Source organism: Phoenix dactylifera, chromosome 13, assembly GCF_051530095.1.
Source record: "Phoenix dactylifera cultivar Ajwa chromosome 13, Ajwa_hap1_PhDact_Kaust_v1.1, whole genome shotgun sequence".
Lineage (NCBI taxonomy): Eukaryota > Viridiplantae > Streptophyta > Magnoliopsida > Arecales > Arecaceae > Phoenix > Phoenix dactylifera.
The window spans coordinates 23,117,217-23,139,256 of record NC_143202.1 but is presented as its reverse complement, the minus strand read 5'-3'; the positions used below and the strand labels follow the sequence as shown (position 1 = coordinate 23,139,256).

General features: G+C 38.6%; 1 protein-coding gene across 1 annotated transcript; it reads left to right on the top strand.

Moving 5' to 3' along the window:
- Positions 1-10,409: 10,409 nt before the first annotated feature.
- LOC103708596 (galactolipase DONGLE, chloroplastic) lies at positions 10,410-12,085 on the top strand. Its single transcript, XM_008793607.3, has one exon. It carries the CDS (start codon positions 10,573-10,575, stop codon positions 11,905-11,907), a length of 1,335 nt encoding a protein of 444 aa, XP_008791829.2. The 5' UTR covers positions 10,410-10,572; the 3' UTR covers positions 11,908-12,085.
- The last annotated feature ends 9,955 nt before the right edge of the window (positions 12,086-22,040 follow it).

Sequence of the window (22,040 nt, the reverse complement as noted above, 5' to 3'; positions counted from 1 at the left end):
AGATGGTCGTCTTTTTATTTTTCTTCTGGTATGTTATATGTTTTAGTTAATAACAGTGGATAAATACTCTTCAAACCAAGCTATCAATAGGTGAACTACTACTTGGAGAGCTTGAGCAACCTTCACAAGCTCTCCCGGACCTCACAGGTAACCGTTGGTAGCATCCAAACCTACATAATCACCTAAAATATTTGAGCTTAATTAATATTGTTGTGGTTGAAATTTGGCCTAAGGGTACCACGCCGGAGGAAGCCAAAAAGACGCCGGCCGGGATGGAAAAAGAGAGCCACCTCCTATGCTCTGCTATACTTGTACAAAGCCTTGGCTGGAAATTCCGACGAAGGCCTCCGATGGTTAAGTTAGCATAGTTTTTGGAGATGTTTCTGAGTGCCTTTCATGGCCTCTTATGGCTCTTTCTTGCTTACCGAAGGCCTTTTCCTACCTTTTTTTTATAGAGTGAGGGTCTCGGCCGTTACCTGAAATCTCGGGCCGATTTGTGATTAGCTGACCATTAGCTGGAGGCGGCGTGAATCACGAAGATCAATTCCGCGGACGGAGGATTCAGAAAATATCTTTACGGATTTGTTCTGAGGATCCGCCACATCATTCCAAGCCAACATAGTTGAGAGAGCTTTTCAATGCGTTGTGTTCACGCTCCCTCTCGAGGCGTTACCTGATGGTACGCGAGAGCCAATTATCAATGCCCCGCCCTCTAAAGCGGCCATCATGATGACCAGCCTTTAACACCGCAATCTAGAAAGATTTGTTGAGGGAGCTTCTAAGTCTGCCACGTGGCATTATCGGGCCGTTCGGCCGCCCAGGCGGGCCGCTCGGCCGCCCAGGAGGGCCGATCAGAGCCATTGAGGTAGGCTATATAAGGCCTTGGGGAGGAACCATTCCTTTTGTTCTAAAGATCCATGGGATCTTCGATGAGATCAAGATTGACAGGGCCGAGGTCGGTTCAGTCTTTAGTGGGGTTCGAGATCGGCCTGGCCTTCGGCAGGGCCTGAGGTTGGCTCGACTCTTAGCGGGGCCGAGGTTTGGCCCACTCGGCAGGAATTGGGTGGTTCCACGTTGGAGTAGGATGATCCATTTTGCCTTCCATCAAATATTGTAGAAAACTATCCATGTTAATGTGATGCCCAATCCTATCCTAATCGCAATAAGACTTGATGAATTATATTAAATAAGAAAACAATTGTTGGTCTAGAAATTAACCTTCTAGACTAGGTGCAATCTAGTATGCTAATTTTATGATATGAACTAGTTTGGAAGGTGCTAAGGCACGTACTTTGCTGGTAAAGTTTTCTAATCAAATGACACAAACCATCAAGTCTTAGATTCAAATTCTATCTTCACCGGAGTCTAAAAGCCCATTGGATATTCAAGGAAATGCTACCTCTTTTTTTTTTAGCCGTCCATTGACGAATGTCATATTATTAAAAAATATTGTATAAAAAGCCCTACTTTTTAAATATTATACATTAATAATTCATTTATTTTTTTTTAAATATACACATTTTATATGTCCACACCTTCTCGAGCTATTATTCTAACCCTACAAGGACAATCAGTTCTAAAATATTTACAATGTGCCATCTTAAACTTTAATAATTGCAGAGTACATATGTAACATTGAATTGTCATGCCCCGAACTCACCATCTGGGTTGGTCACGTGATACAGCCACATAAACTCTAAAACGGTGTCCTAAAGATCATACAGGCCAACGATGAACAAATTTCACCAGAAATTTAAATCAACAATTAATAGCCAAATAATCCAATAAAATAAATCTATCATAATCAACTAAGAAAACTTGTTCAATTACAAAATTTTCAAATGTTCATTTGATATTAGAAATTAAACTAACTAATTAATGACTCCATTACTCGAACTCTACATCCAATCCAATTGAGACTTTACGTCGAGCAACCCTGAAAGAAAAAAAAAAGTGATGGTGTGAGCTTTACAAGCCAGTAACAATGCTCACACATCCACACCAATATAATAATATAATTCAAAAAATTCAAATAAATAATATCAGGGTGAAATCTCATGTCAAGTATCTAGTGTAACTCAAAATGTTATATATGCATATAACATACATCGTATATCATCACAAATCCATCACAAGTATTATCAGTGGTTTCATATGACTTATTTTCCTTGTCTCAATAACAAGATCTAAATCTATCAACAATTATCTTTCGGTTTCATATGACTTATTATCCATGTCTCAATAACAAGATCTAAATCCATCAACAATTATCTTTCGATTTTGAACTAACCATAGCCACATTCCATCTCGTGACTGACAAGCTCAAATATCACGTTCTTGCTCATGGGGAGAATATGCAAAACCTCTCTTTCTTAACCATCAATTTATTAAATCTTATTCATGCCAACTAAATATAGTATGGCATTATATTCCTTTCAAATTTTTAAGTAGCTAGGATCATATTTCAAACATCCAAAAAGCCATCAATATTTGATACATGCATATAATATAGAAAACATAAATAATCGTACTGCCAATCACATTTCAACACTAATCAGCTAAACAAAACCAAACCCATGCAATGTATAAATAAACATACATACAAGTGATCAAGCCTAAGGATTCTTACTTGCATTGGTGTCATACTCAAGTATGGTGAACACTGATCCACTCCTTGATCTACGAACTTGGGAGCAAAATGTTCTATTCAACAACTTCTTGCCTAGATGATTGCTCAACTATAGAGCTTCCCGGAATAATCATAACCATCCATAGATTATGGCAGGTGATCAAAATAAGGTTGGTCTGAAACCTCCCCTTAGGGTTGCATAACACCAACCCGGGACCCTCTCCAGGGTCAACGTTCATCCTGAGCTTACTTAGACATTTAGACCTCCACAAGTCCATTAACCATGTAGAGAGAGGAAGAAAGAGAGAGTAGAGAGAGAAAGAATAGGGAAGGGAGAGACTAAGAGGGTGGAATAGAGCATATTGGTAGTGCCCAATGGCCTGAGTCAATCCGATCATACTAACTTCATCCAATCAAGATCAAACTAGGGTATAGCTGGCTCCATAGAGATTGAAGACAACCTGGCTCCATAGAGATTAAAGACAACCAAATCTAGTGGTGTTTGACAAGGGATAATATGGAGGCTAATGTACCGCCTGGCGGCTAGGGATCATGACTCATTTTATAATGTTGTTGAAAATTGCATGAGAAGGTTCCTCTATTGGGGCCCATCCAATTTAAAGAGAGATTGTAGAGAGGAAGAGAGAGTCAAAAATATTTCTTCTTCTTCTTCTTCTTCTTGGAAAAAGAAGGGAGGGGGAAGGAGCCTCATGAGGCCCGACAGTGGTTGCAATCAATGGTGGCATTGCTGACAGCAATGCTGCCTAAGGTCCGACATATGACAAAGATCACGGCGATTACAATGCCACGATGGCCGATGGTGGAGAAAAAGAAAAGAAAACTAATGCTAAGTCAACTCAAAACAAGAAAAGTTAGAGTATTCCGACTCATTGACCGGTGGCCGAGGCTTGGCTCCCGCAACAGAGCTTGCCAAGAGCTTGATTGAAGCTCCGGTAAGAGCCCTGGCCTCGAAGAATGTCGAAGTAGGCAAAATAAAACATAAACAGGGGAGAGGAGATTCAAAATAGGGGCGATTCGATTTTCAACTAAATTCGGCGACTCACCAGTGCTATCTGAGGTGGTGACAACAACCATGGAACTGAAAAAGGGAGGAGGAGAAGGATTAGTGTATGTTACCTCAACTTTGAGGAGGTACCGATAATGGCTTGATGAAGATCTCCGGCAGAAAATTAGGAGAAATCTCAACGAAAGGAGACTCAAATCGGTGGCAAACTTGGGGTGATCGACAGTGAGGCCCGAAGGAGGGGTGGGGTTTGCTTAAATAGATATAGAGGCTAGGGTTTTCTAAGCCTCCGATGGAGTCGGAGGGGAGACCGAGTCAATCTCCTCCTTCGACTCAAATAGGAGAACCCATCTTCGTTCCCTATCTCTCTCCCTCTCTCTTTGCTTTTTCTTCTTCTTCAGTGGACCAAGCCTGATTCGAGCATAAGGCTAGGCCAAAGAGGCCGGGCCTCACATGAATAGGTTTTTTTTCTTTTCATTTTTTTTTAAGAAATTGAATAGACTATGCGTAAAGAGAAAAAGTGGACATTAAGAAGATAAAATATTTATTAAAAAGCTACATTGTTGCAATTATTACAAAGTCACATGAATTCAATATGTATAAGGCCTAATTCTCCTAACTATAGATTGCTTAACGCAAATATACCGTGCTACATAGCATAGAGATGGCAACCCTTCCTCTAAATGGAGAAAAGCTGTCCATAATCACGGAAGACTCAAGTGTTTGACATGGATAAAACGATTGGTATTTTTCCACGTACCATTATTTTCAAAACAAAGTAAAAAATCTAAATAGAATCATTAGAACAACATTTTTTCACCTTATGGAAGACATTTATTTTGGAATTTAGAATTATGCACCACTGGGATGGAAATTTTAATCCATCATTCTTCCTGGTTTGATGTGAAATACATTCTAATAAAAAGTCTGATGTAGCCTGCTGGTTCCACAATTCATCTTAAGAGGAGATTGCTTGGATCTGTAGTAGCCATTTGTTTTCCACAGTTCAGTTCAATATATTCTCCATTAAGGCCGACATTACCGCAGACTAGTTGGAAAAGTGGGGAAAAGATCAATGAACTCATCACCAGTGCAGGAATGGTTAGTCGTAAAAATTCCTGTGGGCTAAAATGAATGATCTAGATGAGCTTGCATTGACAATAACATCTGCAAACATTTGCTGCTACGTTGCTAATTGGAATATAAAGTTTCTCCACAGGCTGCTGCTCAAATTTTTGACAAAAAGACTCAACCATTGATTCATAGTAACCATGCATGCATCTGCACAAATTAATCAAGTACTATACTAGCCAAGACCTTGACTCAACACTAAACATAATGTCATGCATGCACTGGATTATAAAGGTTTCATGTTATAGTATTCTGCATTGAAATTAATTTACGGCCGAGGTATAAAGCAAACCTAGTTTGGTCAATGGTTGCTGCTAGATTTAAAACAACATTGTCTTTTCAAAAGAAAAACTGATTTAGGTGCATTTGGGTGGTCAAAGTCTTGAATTCTCGTACATGATCCGCGTAATGAACCATTTGGCGAGTTTGGTTTTATGGAGTATAATATGGCTGAAGTCCTGGAACTTTAGGCCATGCCACATTTCTTTACTACTATATATTGCTGGTCTTTATCCCTAAGGACAGTGAAACTTTGAATCTAGCCTGACAGGTTCACTTGAAATGCTCTTAAATACTGATAGAAGAACAAAAGTTTGATCTGCTACATCTCCTTCACTCAGACTTTGTAGTTGCGTGAATCAAATGATGAAAGACAAAGTTCCTTATCCCTCACTTCTCTATTAGCACCGTACTCATAAAAAGTTGATGATTCTTTGAAGATGGTTAGGTCTTTATGCATCTCTTGATGACATGCATCGATCATATATATGAACCCAAGGGACACGGCTGAACTCGCTATGATCCGTCCCATTGATTGCTGAAACGTGATACATGTACCTCATGAATCCGTGTATCTATGCCTAGTGCGTGACACCTAACAATGAAGCAGGCAAGAAGCAACGCTCTCCTGCCAGAAAGTTGGAACAATTGTGGATTAGATAGTCTGCTGGGAAATTCCATTCAAACAACTTGGATTGTCCCTACGTGCCTAACACCACATTTGGGTCCATCACATTTATTTTCCTGATGTACTAGTAGTAGTGATTGTGATGGCAATGAGGAAACCAATGAGGGAAAAGAGGAAATCTGCCGCTTGTTGCCATGACATGTCATACATGTACTTCGAGCCAATCACGTCTGTGTGTGTCACATTTCCTTACGTTGTGTCACTTTGTAAGGTACTTAAAGGAGTGATTGTGGTGCAACCAAGAAAACGGCTCACTAGCCTAAGCGTCGCCAAAAGCACTTTGAGATTCCCTGCACGAGTCTCGAGCAAATGTCTTATCCGGATACAACATGAGTCATCCACACCAATCATATTTTATTGCTACTTGATCTTTAAAATTACTTTAAAATTAGTTAACTTTAACTCTTCTGCATGATTCGACCCTTCAAAATAGATCTCTATGCCTGTATCAACTGTAATATCCTTTGATTCTTTTTTAGCAACTTCAAAATCAACTGGTTCTTCAATTATGATCTCTTTTAAAATTGATACAATATCCACTTGATCAAATCCTCTATTTTCTTTTGAATTTGATTGTTCCTTAAGCAGATCAATCTTGCCATGTTCTGAGTCTTCTGAACTTAATACAATCTCTAACTGATTAAGCTCCCTTGCTTCAAATCTTCATCATTAAACCAATTTTATTCTTTATTTAGATTTTTGGAGAAGCCTAGAACCAAAATCAGCTCTTCAGGTAATTTTTATTTGAGATATCTCACCTTACTGAAAATTAAGTGGACTATCACAAGAATATTCCATGCTTACTTGAGTTATTGTATATCCTATATATGGAGATACTTTTTTTCTATCAACTAAATTTGAATAATTCGCATCATCTTTGTAGATTTTAGATTCTACTGGCTTTGGCTTTTTGCAACTTTAATAGTGAAAGTATCTATTGGCATCGTCTTTGATGCATCCAAGATATCCTATAAATCTTATCCTATCAAATAAATCTTGACAACAGCCTTCCAAATTAGATAACATATGTTAATTTATAGAAAGACACGGTAGAAGTAAAAATAGCTATATTGATATTGGTGAAGTCAAGCAGATTGAACTCATTGAGAGAGAATGTAGTAACATCAGCCATGATGATTCATCTCTTAAATCACTAAAATAAGAGTCCATATACTTGCACTACTGCACAAAGAATTACTAAAAAGTCTTCAACCACGCTAAGCTATAAACACACGAACCACCAATAATCAAATTACTGTTCCAAAACTACACTCTGAATAAATCTGAAAGTTGCAAACCGCTCGACCACTCTCTAACCTCGCTTTAATACCATGTAGAATAGCACTCTACTTAGAGTAGATCAACTACGCCAGCCCGAGATCCATCTCTGGAGAGAAAAAGGCTCCAACAATTTAGGAGAAAAAAAATATTTTATTAAAAAATTGAGCTATACAAAAAAGGCTCTCTCACTCCTCACGAAAAAGGATATCTCTCACTCTCTCCCTCTCTCTCTCTCTCTCTCTCTTTTCACACCACAATCTCTCTCCCACTATAAAACAAAAGAATCATCGTCTCACTCCAATTAAAAAGCAAACTTAGATATATTAAGCTTAAGACTCTACCTAACTAAAGTGGACTTACACTAAAAATCAAACTATTCCAACTAATATTGAAATGGAAAATAAAGAAAAATTAGAAATAGAATTTTAGTACAAATAGGACAAGCGATGGACTTGCAACAATTTATAGTTTGATCATGCAAAGAAAACTTATTGAACTTTGATGGCAAGTAGAACTGGTCGATTTTGATTCTTCTCCATTGTCAAGTCCTAGAATTTCCCATGATTGATGACATAAATAAGCCCCATTAATGTCCTAGAATCATAAAGGAACTGTATAATTTTATAATAGACCGTTAATTGGATAGAAAATTTGAAAGTATATTTTTTGGATAATTTTTCACAGCATTGATACCTTGAACTTGGTATTAGTTTTAATAGTTGCTTATAATAAAAAATGACAATTAACAGTGATACCTTGAAGTTAGATAGTTTTGGTAATTAAATAATAAAATGATAGATGCATGTGAAATATTCTTTTTTTGAAAGTAATAGTATATATAAAAAACAAAAAATATAATAAATGATAATATTAAATATTTTGTGCATGTGAGCATATACGGAAGCATGAGGTTCAGAAAACAAAATTTCAAATATGTACTTTCTCAGTGATGTACTTGGGAACTATAGCAAAACTCTTATTGAGAAACAAAATTGGATAAAAGATTTACCTTGACTAATACAATAACTTACTTTCTTAACAGCATCATATTGTTTAATAATTAGCATCGGTAAGAGCATGAATTTAGTCCCACCCCCTTCTTTCTTGAATAAAACAATGACGTGCTTTGCCATGATGGATCACATTGATTGACTCTGAAAGAGAGATTAAACTGAAGGATGCCCTCACTCTATGGAAAAATGCTTTGAAAGAAGAATGTGCCTTCAAGGCCCCGACCGGCCGACCTATCCTCTTTTTTTGCCCGTCGACTACCTAGCTCGTTATTCTTTGAGATCTGGATAAAGTCTTCCTCCGGGTCAGGGGAAGTGCGAAACTCTGAATCTTTTGCTATCCTTTTCTTTTTTAGTCAGAGCAGAGTTTCTTTTTATTCGCAAAAAACTAAGAATTTTTAAAATATCGGTTACTTGCCAAGAAGATCTCGGATACTTATACAGAATTAAAAAATTTAAATAATACCTTCTGGCTAGCCTTTTTAGGTGAGGTTCTGAGTTGTGATAATATCTCTCTTCTTTCTTTGCTTACTAATTATCTCCATACCCACATTCTCTCCCTCCAACATAAATATCAAAATAATTCTCCCTCCCAATCCAATGACAAAACCACAATTTTCTACCATGTTCCATATTATATGATTAGAAACTCTCCAATACTCCTACCATCTCTTCTCCCCTCTCTCTCTAGTTTATTCATTTGTTGGCTGTTGTATATGTCATTCCTAATTAGGGAGAGAAAAGAATATCTTCTTCAAGTCAATGTATTTCATATTTTTCTCATAATTCATTGTTCTTTTTTTTTTCCTTAACATTTCAATACAATATATAACTTTTTTTTATAATACTCATTTTTTAAAAATAATGATCATATCCTTAAACTTTTTTTTCGAAATGTGCAATCTTCATGCCTTAATGCATTGTGTTGATTTTTTAATTATATTTACTTTTCTTTCATGCATTCTATTTTGTATTTCATGATTATTCTATTTTATTTTATTTTTCATATTTTAGTTTGGCGCCCATGTACTAATATGCTTGTTGTTGAACTTTTGTGTGGAGATGCTTCCTAGAGGCCATATTTCATTAGTGGATATGCTAGGAGTGCTTTCAATACTTTTAAAAAGTCTCACAAAAAAAAAAAAATAACATGCTCAAGTCTTTGCACAGACACACATAAGACTCGGATGATTTCTTCTCGTTTTTTTTCTTTTCAATAAATCAACTAAATTTGTTAGATTGATTTCTTTGGTTTCTCCCTCTCTAATTCATGTTTTTGCTAGACACCCAGTAATTGTTTGGGAGAGTAACCTTAACCATAACATTTCAACTAGTCCATAAGATTACGGCTATCTATCAAATACTCTTTCCTTCACGGTAAACTTACGCTATTGATGCATGCCAACCTTTTCTCTCTTTTTTTTCTCTTTCTTCTTTTTTTTTGGTGCAAAATAGAAGGGGGGAGGGACAAACCCACCCACGTAGCAGCTTCCGCTGGCCCCCCTTCCACCAGAGAATGTTCGATGCGAATTGCAAGTTTTCGTATGTCTTTTTCGATCCGTGGATTGTTTTACGTGTGAGTACGTACGTCATTCCAGCACCATCTTGATACCGACGGACCAAATAACATGGACAGATTTGGAATAAAATCCAATTGCTAGCTCTCAATCTATTTCTTTGGAAGGAGATATAATTAGTTTTGTTTCTGTCCCCTACGACAAGTCCCAGGGCACGGGAAATGAAAGCAACGTGGATGGCCGGAGGGGAGACCACGTGATCACCGTCATCAAAATAGACGGCATGCACGCGCTCGAACATTCCCATCCGCCCACACCAAAATCAAGGGCCAGATGTTCCCCTCTCCTCTCGCCGCGTTGAACGTCCCCCCAAAGAATGGCACATGAGGAGAAGGAACACAAAAAAAAAATAAAAAACACGCACCACAAAAATCGCCCCCCCAGGACGGCGCTCACAAACCAACAAATAGAGCCCAAATTCTGCACCAAAAAGTTTTCGTACACGCCCCCGCGTCACAAACTTAGCAGTTTATTAGAGCCAAATCAATCATCTCGTGCCATTTGGCATCTCCTGACTTTTGGTACAAATGTTGAGCCCCATAGCATGAGAAAATTGTACCATCTATTTCCGCGGAGCTAGAAGTCAACCACAGCCTTGGACTCATCTCTCCCTCTCTCTTCTCCAATATCTCCCTGATGTCTTTCTCTCTTCCATAACACGGCCGCAGGTGACTGTACCGAGCCGACCACTTTATTTAGGGAGGGTTAAAAAAAAAAAATCCCCCACGTACAAAATGTCAGTCAAAACTCGCTAAACATGCTTCGCAGTCCAACATTTTAATGTCAACACCGAAGGAAGAAAGTCCTCTGAACCGTGTCGATAAATACCACCCACTCCCCGGCCTCTTCTCATCGCTCTACGAAAGGGTTGGCTGGGGGCGCTACTCCTCGATCTCTGGCCTCACTCCCTTCTCCAACCAGCCTCCAATTCCATCATCACCTCCCATCTTGCGATGGCATCGAGCATTTCGATATCGAACCCGCCTATGGCATCGCGTAGAATTGGCACTCGCCGGCCTCCAGTGTCCGCCTCGTTGGCCGCGACGTCCACCGTCGCAGCCCGGGCGCTGACATCGGCTGTCGCCACTCCCTCCTCCATCGCACTTAAAACGAGCACCGCCGCCGGCAGCGCCATGGTGGGTGCGAAGGCCCCTCTCGCTAGCGTGTGGAGGGAAGTCCAGGGCGCCGACGACTGGGAGGACCTCGTGGAGCCGCTGCATCCCCTCCTCCGCGAGGAGATCGTGCGGTACGGCGAGCTCGTCGCCGCGTGCTACAAGGCCTTCGACCTCGACCCGAGCTCGAAGCGCTACCTGAACTGCAAGTACGGCAAGAACAGTATGCTCCGGGAGGTCGGGATGGCGGGCTCGGGCTACAAGGTCACCAAGTACATCTACGCGACCCCCGACATCAGCATCCCCACCCAGAGCGGCACCTGCCGCAGCCGGTGGATCGGGTACGTCGCCGTCTCCGGCGACGAGGAGGTGAGGAGCCTCGGAAGGAGAGACATCCTGGTGTCCTTCCGGGGAACGGTGACCAACACCGAGTGGATCGCCAACTTCATGAGCTCGCTCACTCCCGCAAGATTAGACCCCCACGACCCCCGCCCCGACGTGAAGGTCGAATCCGGCTTCCTCAGCCTCTACACATCAGATGATAGCAGCTGCAAGTTCAGCAGTGGCAGCTGCAGAGAACAGCTGCTATCCGAGGTCTCTCGGATTGTTAACAAGTACAAGGATGAGGAGCTGAGCATCACGTTGGCCGGACACAGCATGGGAAGCTCTCTAGCTCTTCTACTGGGCTACGACCTCGCCGAGCTTGGATTGAATAGAGATGCATCCAACCGAGAGGTGCCCATCACGGTGTACTCGTTTGGTGGCCCGAGGGTCGGCAATTCCGGCTTCAAGGAGAGGTGCGACGAGCTCGGTGTGAAGGTATTGAGAGTGGTGAATGTCAACGATCCCGTCACGAAGTTGCCGGGCGTTTTTCTCAACGAGAACCTCCGGGTCCTGGCGGGGAGATTCGAGCTTCCATGGAGCTGCTCCTGCTATGCTCATGTGGGAGTCGAACTGGCTCTCGACTTCTTTAAGATGAAGAATCCTGCATGCGTTCATGACTTGGATGCTTACATCGGGCTATTGAAGTGCCCGAAGATGGCACAGGTTAAGAAGGATGGGGAGAATCTTCTCAACAAGGCAAAGAAATATCTAGGCTCACAAAAGCTCAACGTGTGGCAGTGGGAAGAAGCTGCAAGGCATGTTGGTGACTTGGTGCAATCTCTGAGAATATGAGGCCAAACAAATTAAAACCAAGGCTCCATAGCAGATGATCTCCTCATCCCTGTACATTTCACATACAGAAAACCAATTCTTTGATATTGTTACATTCTAAAGGAATTTTTCTAACCTTTAGATTGAAGAGAATATATGACTATTATTTTTTATTAATTCTTATTGATACACTTGTGCAGTTGGGAAAATTGGGTGAAAGCAGTTCATGGTGTATGAAGTGCATTAATTAAATTTTTTGCATGCATGCACAGGATTCTGAATTTGGAGATTAAGTACCAAAACGGCTTATTAAATTTTTTCCCATCACTGGCAACTTTGGGAATTAAACATCTCTACAAGAGAACTAGATTTAGGGCAAATTATAGAAACTAGGATTCGTGTTTAGGCTTTCAGTCTGTTCTAAAAGCAAAAAAGGAAATACAACTTCACCTGGTCTTGCGTTGCTTGCTTTCAACTCATCCAGTGTGGTGGTTGCTTATGCGTTGAAGAAGAAAAAGTCAGCTCACTGTAGAAATATTCAAAATCTATGCTTTCATACCATCAGTCTTCCATTTTATGAATTCAATATTAACATTGTTGAACTTTAGCACTCTCGGTCATAAGATTTTGTGCAAGACTATACCATGTTTAGTTTTCTTGCAATTATGGGAAATTCATTCATTGGTTTTTACACCTTTGTTCCCATTCAGAAAGTTAAACTAAATGTTAGCAAGAAAACCATTTCTAATATAAGACCCAAAGTACACTTCATGAAATGAATCCGAATTTTGCTCAGACTCAAACAGAATATGAATTTTGTTGATTATTGTCATAACGTTGAAGTTGAATGTGCTGAGTTTTATAGCATTATTGCAGGGAATTCTCCAATTTGGTATAATGTAAACGTTATGTAGTTCAAGCAATAAACATAAAAGAAAAGTAATAACTTGGCATATTACTCGAAAAAAATATGTGATTAATATAAGAAAAGGTACTTTTTTGATGTAGTATGAAAAGTTTTCTAATGCAAAATAAATTAGTTGCAACGTTGTAATGTGGTCTAAAATCGACCTATCTATGATAAGCTAACACATGGCATAGCAAGTGACCAATTTTAGTAGGGCTCTTATCCTTAGGCTAAACCAGATAAGAATGGCTAAGAAGTAGACTTTTAGTCGAAGTCGAACTCTGAAGAATCCAACTTTAGCAGGACAAAAACCATCCATCTTTAAAAAGAAGGCTCATAGCATTGGCTATTCATCTCATATCATTCTACATAATACTCTCTTTTGTTGTTTTCCAAAATTCTGTCCGACTAGATTAGCTCTGGCGACCTTTATTGTTCTTTTTTTTTTTCTATATGTAGGTTGACGGATGCTCTTCAGGCCTCCACTTTTATCGGACATAATTTTGGTATCAACACATGATAATCTAGATATTAACATATTCTGATAATATTGTGGGTATCAATATATATGCACGAGAAATTCTGAACAGTTTTGAAATAGTTGACAGTCCGGATCATTTTCCCATAGCAAGAAACCAACAACATCAAATAGGCAGAGAAGATATTTCAAAAGCTAAAATCCCCATGATTTGTGTAAGTAAAAGCATATTTTATCAAGGTAATTAAGTAATAAAATATTCTACTAATTATTCAGTCTTTAAATAGTTCAGACCAAAGCAAAAATAAACATCAACCACTATACTTTATAGTAATGCTCATCACTTGTTTGTGTTTCCTTACAGAAGGATTTCTGCACCAATATATACATTCTCGGTTGACTCATGACAAAGCATACAAGGACATGAGAGTGATCAAATACAGTAGGCTAACTCTTCCATATAGCTAGTATCTTCACCATAGTTTCTCTAGAGCTAGCCATACAGGGTTCAATGTTTTCAAACAGCCATAGATGATGGATCCGAACCCACCTCGTTATAGAATTTATACTTTGTTTATCTTAGGCCATGACTCATGCTCTCTTTCTCTGGAGCTTCTTAGCCTTTTTTATTCTCCCCTAAGTGGTGATCTTCTTTGATCAAGCTTTCGTATACTAGAGTTGTCAAAGTTCTGTGTTGACCAGGTAGATCTCCCTCCATCCCCCATGCAAGTCACGTTGCTAACACAATCCGAGTGCCCAACCATTTTATAATGTCTTTCATTGCCCCTCTTAATTCTCATTACCCCTAAGTGGGAGCTTTAATATATAATAATTAGCCATGGTTCATTAACACTAACCTTTTGTGTCCTATTGATGTGTTGGCCTCTAGTGGCATGAAATCATTCCCAGAGTCTGGACATGGGCATTAGCCGCTAATTAATCTACTCCTGCAGGTAATTAACTAATAATTGCCCATGTTCTCCTGGGCCGCGGATCGAGCGAGGGTGGGACCGTCCCTAGACAGTGGCCAATGAAGGACCACCATTATCCTCCCAGCCACCAAAATGGGTCCCACAAGGAGCCACAGAGAGGGGAAAGATGGTGGGCGATGGATAGAGACGCTTTGATGATGGATGGATAGATATAAAGAGTTTAGATGGATCTATGGATGGATAGAAATAGATAGATGCGAATATAATGACTCCAAATGAATGTACCGACCATATTAGAACACGTGAAATTAATATATAGTTGACCTTTCTAAGTCTGATGTGGCTTTACGTCTATAAGAGCAATATCTCTCTATTTGTCCTCAAGGGTCAAAGCCGCAAAACTCCATTGTGTGCTCGGTAGCGTGTGCGTGAGAGAAAGCAAAAAAGGTTGTACCAAAATATATCGTACCGATTCAAATCGAATGGTATAAAGCATACTATTTTATATCAGTTTAGTATTAATATTCAGTATGCTAAAAAAATTTCGTACCATACCGTACTGATACTATACTTGTGTGGCATCGTTATGGAATTCGGTATGGAGATGGTGAACCTTGAGATTAGTATGTATTAGCTAGGAGGGACGAGCTACTTGTTTTGGAGGCTGGTCTCACACTCAGGGTGGTTTCATGTTTGTTCTTTTTCAACGGACGGTGGTCAGGATGGAAAGAGGCGTAAGGGTAAGAGACAATATTGTAGTTAACAAGACAGAGAAATGACATCTGAAAAAATTGTCAACTGCCTTGGAGGAAAGATATGACATGCAAGGAGACATAACAACTAATTAGCATGCTCTCTTACTTGTTTACATATAATTAGATTTCACTATAACTACATGTAAATAGAGTAATTACGGTAATTTGAGTTTGCAATCCTTTTTGGTGATGTATTCTAATCTTTTTTGCTCAATAAAAATTTATTCTCATTTGTTGAGATAACCAAACCCAATGTTAACTTCAATTGTGAGAGGCCCTAAGGTACATGTAGGGAAGTAGTCCTCAGTTAGGATCTTAAAAATAGAAACAATTGACATGTTGTAAGTATCATAATGCCTGAAAAATGAATATAATGTATCCATAAGATGGATCAAACAACTCGTATGGTTCCCTCTTCCATTATTTATTTTGAAGGTAACAATTACAATGAGAACGTTTTTGGAAGCGAGTGAATTCAAATGTCGTGCCAGATAATTTTTAACACCTTTCAGGAAACGGACGAGAATTTCTTATTGGATTCCAAGCAACATGACATGTGAGCGTAGGGCACTTGTGAAGCACATGTGGAATGAAAATGGAATTACCTTCGATCATTTGGCCGGTGCAATGCATAGCTGTTATGTAATAGATTCGCAAACATCTATTACGTAACCATGGCGACTCTCGTCAATATCAATAATAAAAAAAAATTGTTAGATCTCTGTGCTGCAAAAAAATTCTTAGTACACGTGTCCTCAATTAAGAGCTTAAAAAGGGATACAAATTGGTGACTCACCTACTGCTCTTCACCTGGAGATTCTCTACAGTGCAACTTTTGAATTATGACATCCATTTTGGAGGTGGATGGCTTTTATTCATTTTTGGAATATAACAAAGTACTATTATTGCGATACATGATGTATCCTAATAATAAAGAGAAGCCGGCTGTCTTCAAGATGGATGATGAAGCAAATGGTGTTTTTCACCTAGAAGCCTTCACATCGAGTTTTCTCAAGGTCAACTTCGATGAATGCATGCTAAATGGTGGCAGGAGAGGTAATGCTAGCTTCATCATCAAAGGCCTGAACTTCAGGGTGGTAGTTGTTGGAGGTTGCTAGATATTCGATACCTCAGTTTTGGCGGCTAAGCGAGGGCGGCATGAGTCGGCTTGGGCCATGCTCGGCGTGTGTTGCAGGCTAGTATAGTTATACTTAAGGACGATTTGGCTACAGCGATTGGCTGGATTCAGAGTAGCACCAATAGCGTGGAAGGGTGCCACCTTTTGTTTCGGAACATTCGGGCTATGATTAGCGGTGTGGCCTTTCAAACCAAGTACATATTCAGAGAGACTAACAGAGCTGCTGACCAGATGACATCGTATGTGGCCAGTCACTCCAGAAGTATTTTATGGCTTGGAAAGATGGAGTGGCCTAGAGCGGTCCAGAACTTTTTATTTTTTTATCTTATGAATCATCTGTTTTAATAAATAAATAAATAAATAAAAGAAAGGACGATGTGGCGACTATTTGTAATGGTTGGTAGTCGACAGGGCAAGGGCAAAAGTTGGGTCATCAGAATTCCGTTGCTTCAGATCGCCTGACACGCATCACAAAGGATTGCATGGCCTCTGTTGCCCGTAAGAACTTATATCTATGCCGCCGACAAAGTCGATCCACTTTAACGGCGAGTTCTTGTGCATTTGGTGTACGGTGAGCACTTCACACTCGTTTGTTGTCAATCATTAATTGTTTCTAAGTTTGTCGACTTTCAACCCATTAAATAGTAAGGTGACGTTTACGTCAAGGAAGATTTGGTAATGACGGCTGAAGCACTCATTACAAATTTTTGTCTACATTTTGTTTGAAAAAAAAGGAGTTTGCATGACTGCATCTATGAGGATCCAAGGTACAAAGGGCGCATACGCGGCCCATATTCGTCGACTGTTTTTGTTTGATGTCATTTGGTACACATCTACATAAGTGTATTGTGGGGATAATGATTTTTGTTTGATTAGCACCAAAATATTATATGGCAATTGTTATAAATCAAATTTTATTCTTAGTGCAACTAGCCTCCATGCGCATACTGTTCATAAAATAAATTTACTTAGATCACATTAATTATCTCATTTTGTGACATGATTTCGGGTGGAGGGCTGGTTGATAATTGAATTGCAATTATCATGATGGGTAGCTGTTAGAAGTGAAAATTGTCCGTATATCAAAAATTGATTGTGTTAATGGAAGAATCTCAATTAAACTTCTGATCAGCTCCCAATTGACTGCTTGTTTTAAATGTAGGTACATGATGTGAAATAATATATTATCCTCAATACATAAATACACACATAATTATGTATATATATATATATATATGTGCGCGCGCGCATGCATGTACATATATGTGTGTATGTATGTACGTATATATCTATCTATTTATGCATATTAAAGAAAAAAAGGAAATTCTTTAAGAATAAAATGCAACATAGATTGAACTCGAATTACAAGCTTAATTGATAAAGGATTGATTACTGATGTGCAAGTAGGGCTGCAAATGGGTCGGGTCGACCCGGGATCCGACCCAACCCGACCCGCTTTAGACCCGACCCGACCCGAATTTTAGGACCCGCGGGGCCGGGTCGGGTCCTAAATTTCGACCCGATCTAACTGCAAGCATTAACTAGAAATATTTCTTTTTATTTGTTTTTCCTAATATGTATTTCAAGAATTTGTTTATTTGTTTTCACAGTTTGTATTTCAAGAATTTGTAAGGTCTTCATGTTTCTTTTGTCTGTTCTAGAGAAACACGATCTGTATATCCATAACCGTGTTCTACTTCATTAGCACTGTGGTCTCCTAGGTTTCAGCCCCTACATCATTTAGATGAAAATTCTGAATCCCAAAATTTTTGTTTTTCAGAGCAAAGCTAGATGACAATGCTAGACTACTTGATTTTACCGAGAAACTGGAAGCTGCTTGCATTGGAACTGTGGAGTCTGGAAAGATGACTAAAGATCTTGCTCTCCTCAATCATGGACCAAAGTACCATCTGACTCTCATATCACTATTATTGTTTCTAAAATTGTAGCTTTCGTCTGTTATAAACCATCAAACAACAGATGATTTTATGCGAGCCTTTTCGTCTCTTCCAGGGTGACTCGAGACTAGTGGTTGAACACTGAGGAGTTCATTGATGCAGTGGCAGAGGAGCTGAGAGCAAGACTCCTGGGCAAATGAAACAACAGATGATTTTATGCGAGCCTTTTTGTCTCTTCCAGGGTGACTCGAGACCAGTGGTTGAATACTAAGGAGTTCATTAATGCAGTGGCAGAGGAGTTGAGAGCATGACTCCTGGGCAAATGAAATTTGTAAATTCTACTAAAGAAATTTGTAAATCATTTGTCGCCAAAATCATTTGTAAATGAACACTGAGGAGTTGCTTCTGATGTATGTTTGAGTGTGCCTTGGATTTTTGTCACTTTTGCATGCTATTTTTTCATTTATCACCAAAATGATTGTTGCTTCTGATGTCATTTTGAGTGTGCCTTCATGCTACCCCCATCTAATGTTTGCTTTTTTTCTGCTGCTCCGTATTGGTTGCATGTGTGAATAGGCTCGGCTTGCAGAAAACAATTGTTTAACTTTGCTTGCTCTGGGGTTAAAACTTGTTCATCTCATGGACCCGACCGGGCCCGAACCCGGGCCCGATCGGACCCGGATCCGACCCGAATGACCCAATGGGATCGGCATCGACCCGACCCGATCCGATCCGAATTTCAATCGGGTCGGGTCTGGGTCCAAAATTAGGACCCGAACAAAAAACTGGGTCGGGTCGGGGTCACTCAACCCGACCCGACCCGACCCATTTGCAGCCCTATGTGCAACCCTCTCATTTCTTCATTCAATGACTAATAATAGCAAATACCATGTCCATCCGCTAACTAGGTCTTGTAGTTAACTTTTTTAAGAAGATAATATCTTGTAGATAACAAGCTGTTATTTAGTGAATGGAGCAACGCGATAGCTTCATAACATTTTCTTCATACTTTGTGAATGCAACTATTGATCATTTCATTGCTGCTTGGTTGGAGTATAAAACAGATTTATACTATAAAAATACCATTTCCAAAATAGGCATAGACTTGGAATAGACTATACTCTTCAAAACAAAATTATACCCCTTTTGGGGGCATAGGCTATTTCACCATTTTAAGTTGTGCCTCTAAAATTAATTTCATATCATTCAATATATTATCCAAATATTATAATATATCTAAGTATTTGATATAGTATTATTAGCATAAAATATTACTATTTTAGTATGGTAATAAAATATTATCATATTGCAATACTATTATATTGTATTATAAAATATAATATCAAAATATATTTTGCTTTGCTACAATGATTATTAATCTTATAATTACAACATAAAATTATTGCTACAATAATATTATATCTAATATATTAAATTTCTTGATATTTATTACATTGATAAAATCTAATGTTAGAATATTACTAATATTATCTAGTAGTATATTATAATATCATATCATATGATATTAATATAGTGCATAATAATATTAGCATATTTAATATTTCATATTAATTATAAAACTTTTTACTTTTAATATTATAATATAATATATTATTGTACAAAATTCTAACATTATATTTTAATATCATACGTGTACCGCAATATTATTATTTTATATTTATATAGTATCATAATTATCAATATTATGGTACAAAATATTATGGAGGGCACTAAGAGTCAAAGTGTTCGGATAACAAGTAGAAAATCCCTGCAGTAGAAATATACTTTATCTACATCAAAACCAATCATTTATCTTGAAAATTGGGAACTTAAATTGCTTTTATACAGTTTAAGGATTTATGAGGAAGAATAGTGGCTTTTATGACCAATAATACAACCACGTTCCCTACCACACTTGTTCTTCCAATGGGCTTCAACCGTACAGACCAAGTGATTCCAAGTCGGAAGTGCATCCAAATTCTAAAGCCTTCAATGCCTTTCCAGCTACTGCAATTCATCTAAGCCAATATTGAAACAAACCCAGAATTTTGAACCTATGTTCATAAGGATGTATTCCCCGTCAAAAAAAACAATGGTCAACCAGATAAATCTCAGGGTAGATTCTCAGCATAAGTCAAATACTAGATCTCAACGTTTGTTTGTCCAACACCTGGCTATTCATACTTGCAAAGTCTAAATACTAAATAATAAGTCCTTGGTCAGCCCTAGCCTACCGTGGACTAAGTAGAATTGCCAAGGCCGTGTGCATGGATCACGCTTGCATGTAATTTGTTCATATATAAATGTTAGTCATTCTGAACACGTCCCGACGTAAGCTAAGATCTTTTACTTCCTTTTCCAGGCTCTAATTAAGGTTTATATTTGTGGACAAGACTCAGTCAACGGTCTAAGAATCCAAGCATCTTAAGTTTTAAAGCCTGACGAAATATTAGAATAATAAGCTGACATAATAATATGTGATCGAAAAGCTGCTGGATTCTGTTGTTCGAGCGTCCATTCCACAAAAAATTAAGAGTGGAAAGCAGAAACCAGGACAAAATGCCACTTGAGTTTGTTCTGACCTTTGAAACAATGGGTTGATGTCATGAATGATAAAATGCCACTTGAGTCTATGCTTAGCGATTGGGCTTTCCTCTATTCGTGAATAACGTAGTAGTCTCTTTTACATACCAAAAATGCGTTCTTCAATTGAAAGTAAATTTAGCTCCTGTACATGCATGAACTAGATCTCTCTTACGCAAGTTTTTTTTATATATATAAAAAGTTCTGGAATGCATGCACAGACTACTATTCTCTTACACAAGTGTGGTTGTCCTTCCTTTTTCCATTATCTACCTTGGTAGTGAAATATGTGCCAAGTCTTTAACTAAAACAGGAGGCTTCACTTCAATAATGTGACCAACTTTTTCCTCTCTCTCTCTCTCTCTCTCTCTCTCTCTCTCTCTCTCTATCTATCTATCTATCTATCTCTATCTCATTTTGTAGATGCGGTACAAGTACTTCCAAGCCCAAGGGGTTCACCAATCATGCATGTTACTACTGCAACAACCCATGACATCAGGACCTCATCCAAAATAGCTAGCTGGAAGATATTATTTGGATTTCTTGATTCTATATAAATACTCAAGATCTACCTGGCGAATAATCGATATGAAACTAAACATATGCCTGCACGGGTCCTGACAACTACTCTCTTCGAACTATACTTAATAACAAAATTCTGATCATCATTAATGCTCTAATGCAACCATCTATAATTCATGTCACAAGGTATATATGCCTCCATGCTCCACCACTATGGATTCTATATACATATTGATTCAGTACTCTGATCTCAATCATCCTTTTTTGTGCATGAGGCAATGATGGCCTGAGAAATAGCAAATTTTGTAATGCTGCACTTTTTTTTTTTGATGTAAAGAGAGGCAAAAGGAGCCACTCGGCTTTTATTGAAGATTAATCGTATTTACAATAGAGATCAGAAAAAGAGATGAGTTATATTGTCAAGGAAGGAGAGGAACAGATGCAAGAAAAAGAAACCAAATAGTTCCAAACTAGGTGTCTGTTAATGAGGACAAAAAATATTGATGCTCATAAGAACTAGTGGAGGAAAGAACCTTATCGAGACCAACAAGCAAGAGCATTTATTACCTAAAAGTTCCAAGCAATTTTATAAAGATTTTCAGACCAACACTTCCTGCTATATCAGCCTCTTTTGAACATGAAGAGTTCTATTTTGTTGATCTCACGAGACCAAGTTATTGTATCCCTTACCACATCCGAATGACACTTTTTTAAAAAAGCACCAAAATCCAAAATGGTCGCAAGCTCCAAATTTCTCAAAAGAGTCTAACTTGAGAGAGTTTTGAAACAGAAAACAATCAATTTTCCACAACCAATTTCATACCACATCTGATACCTCCTCTAAACCATAATACAATCTGCTAGAAGGCATAAGAGGACGAACAAGAGTTGTAGCTGAGGAAACAAAGTTGCAATTCCTCAATAATTGAAGAGGTTGTTTG

Excerpts from the sequence above, each read along its gene's own strand:
- LOC103708596 (XM_008793607.3), top strand. The coding sequence starts at position 10,573 with ATGGCATCGAGCATTTCGATATCGAACCCGCCTATGGCATCGCGTAGA.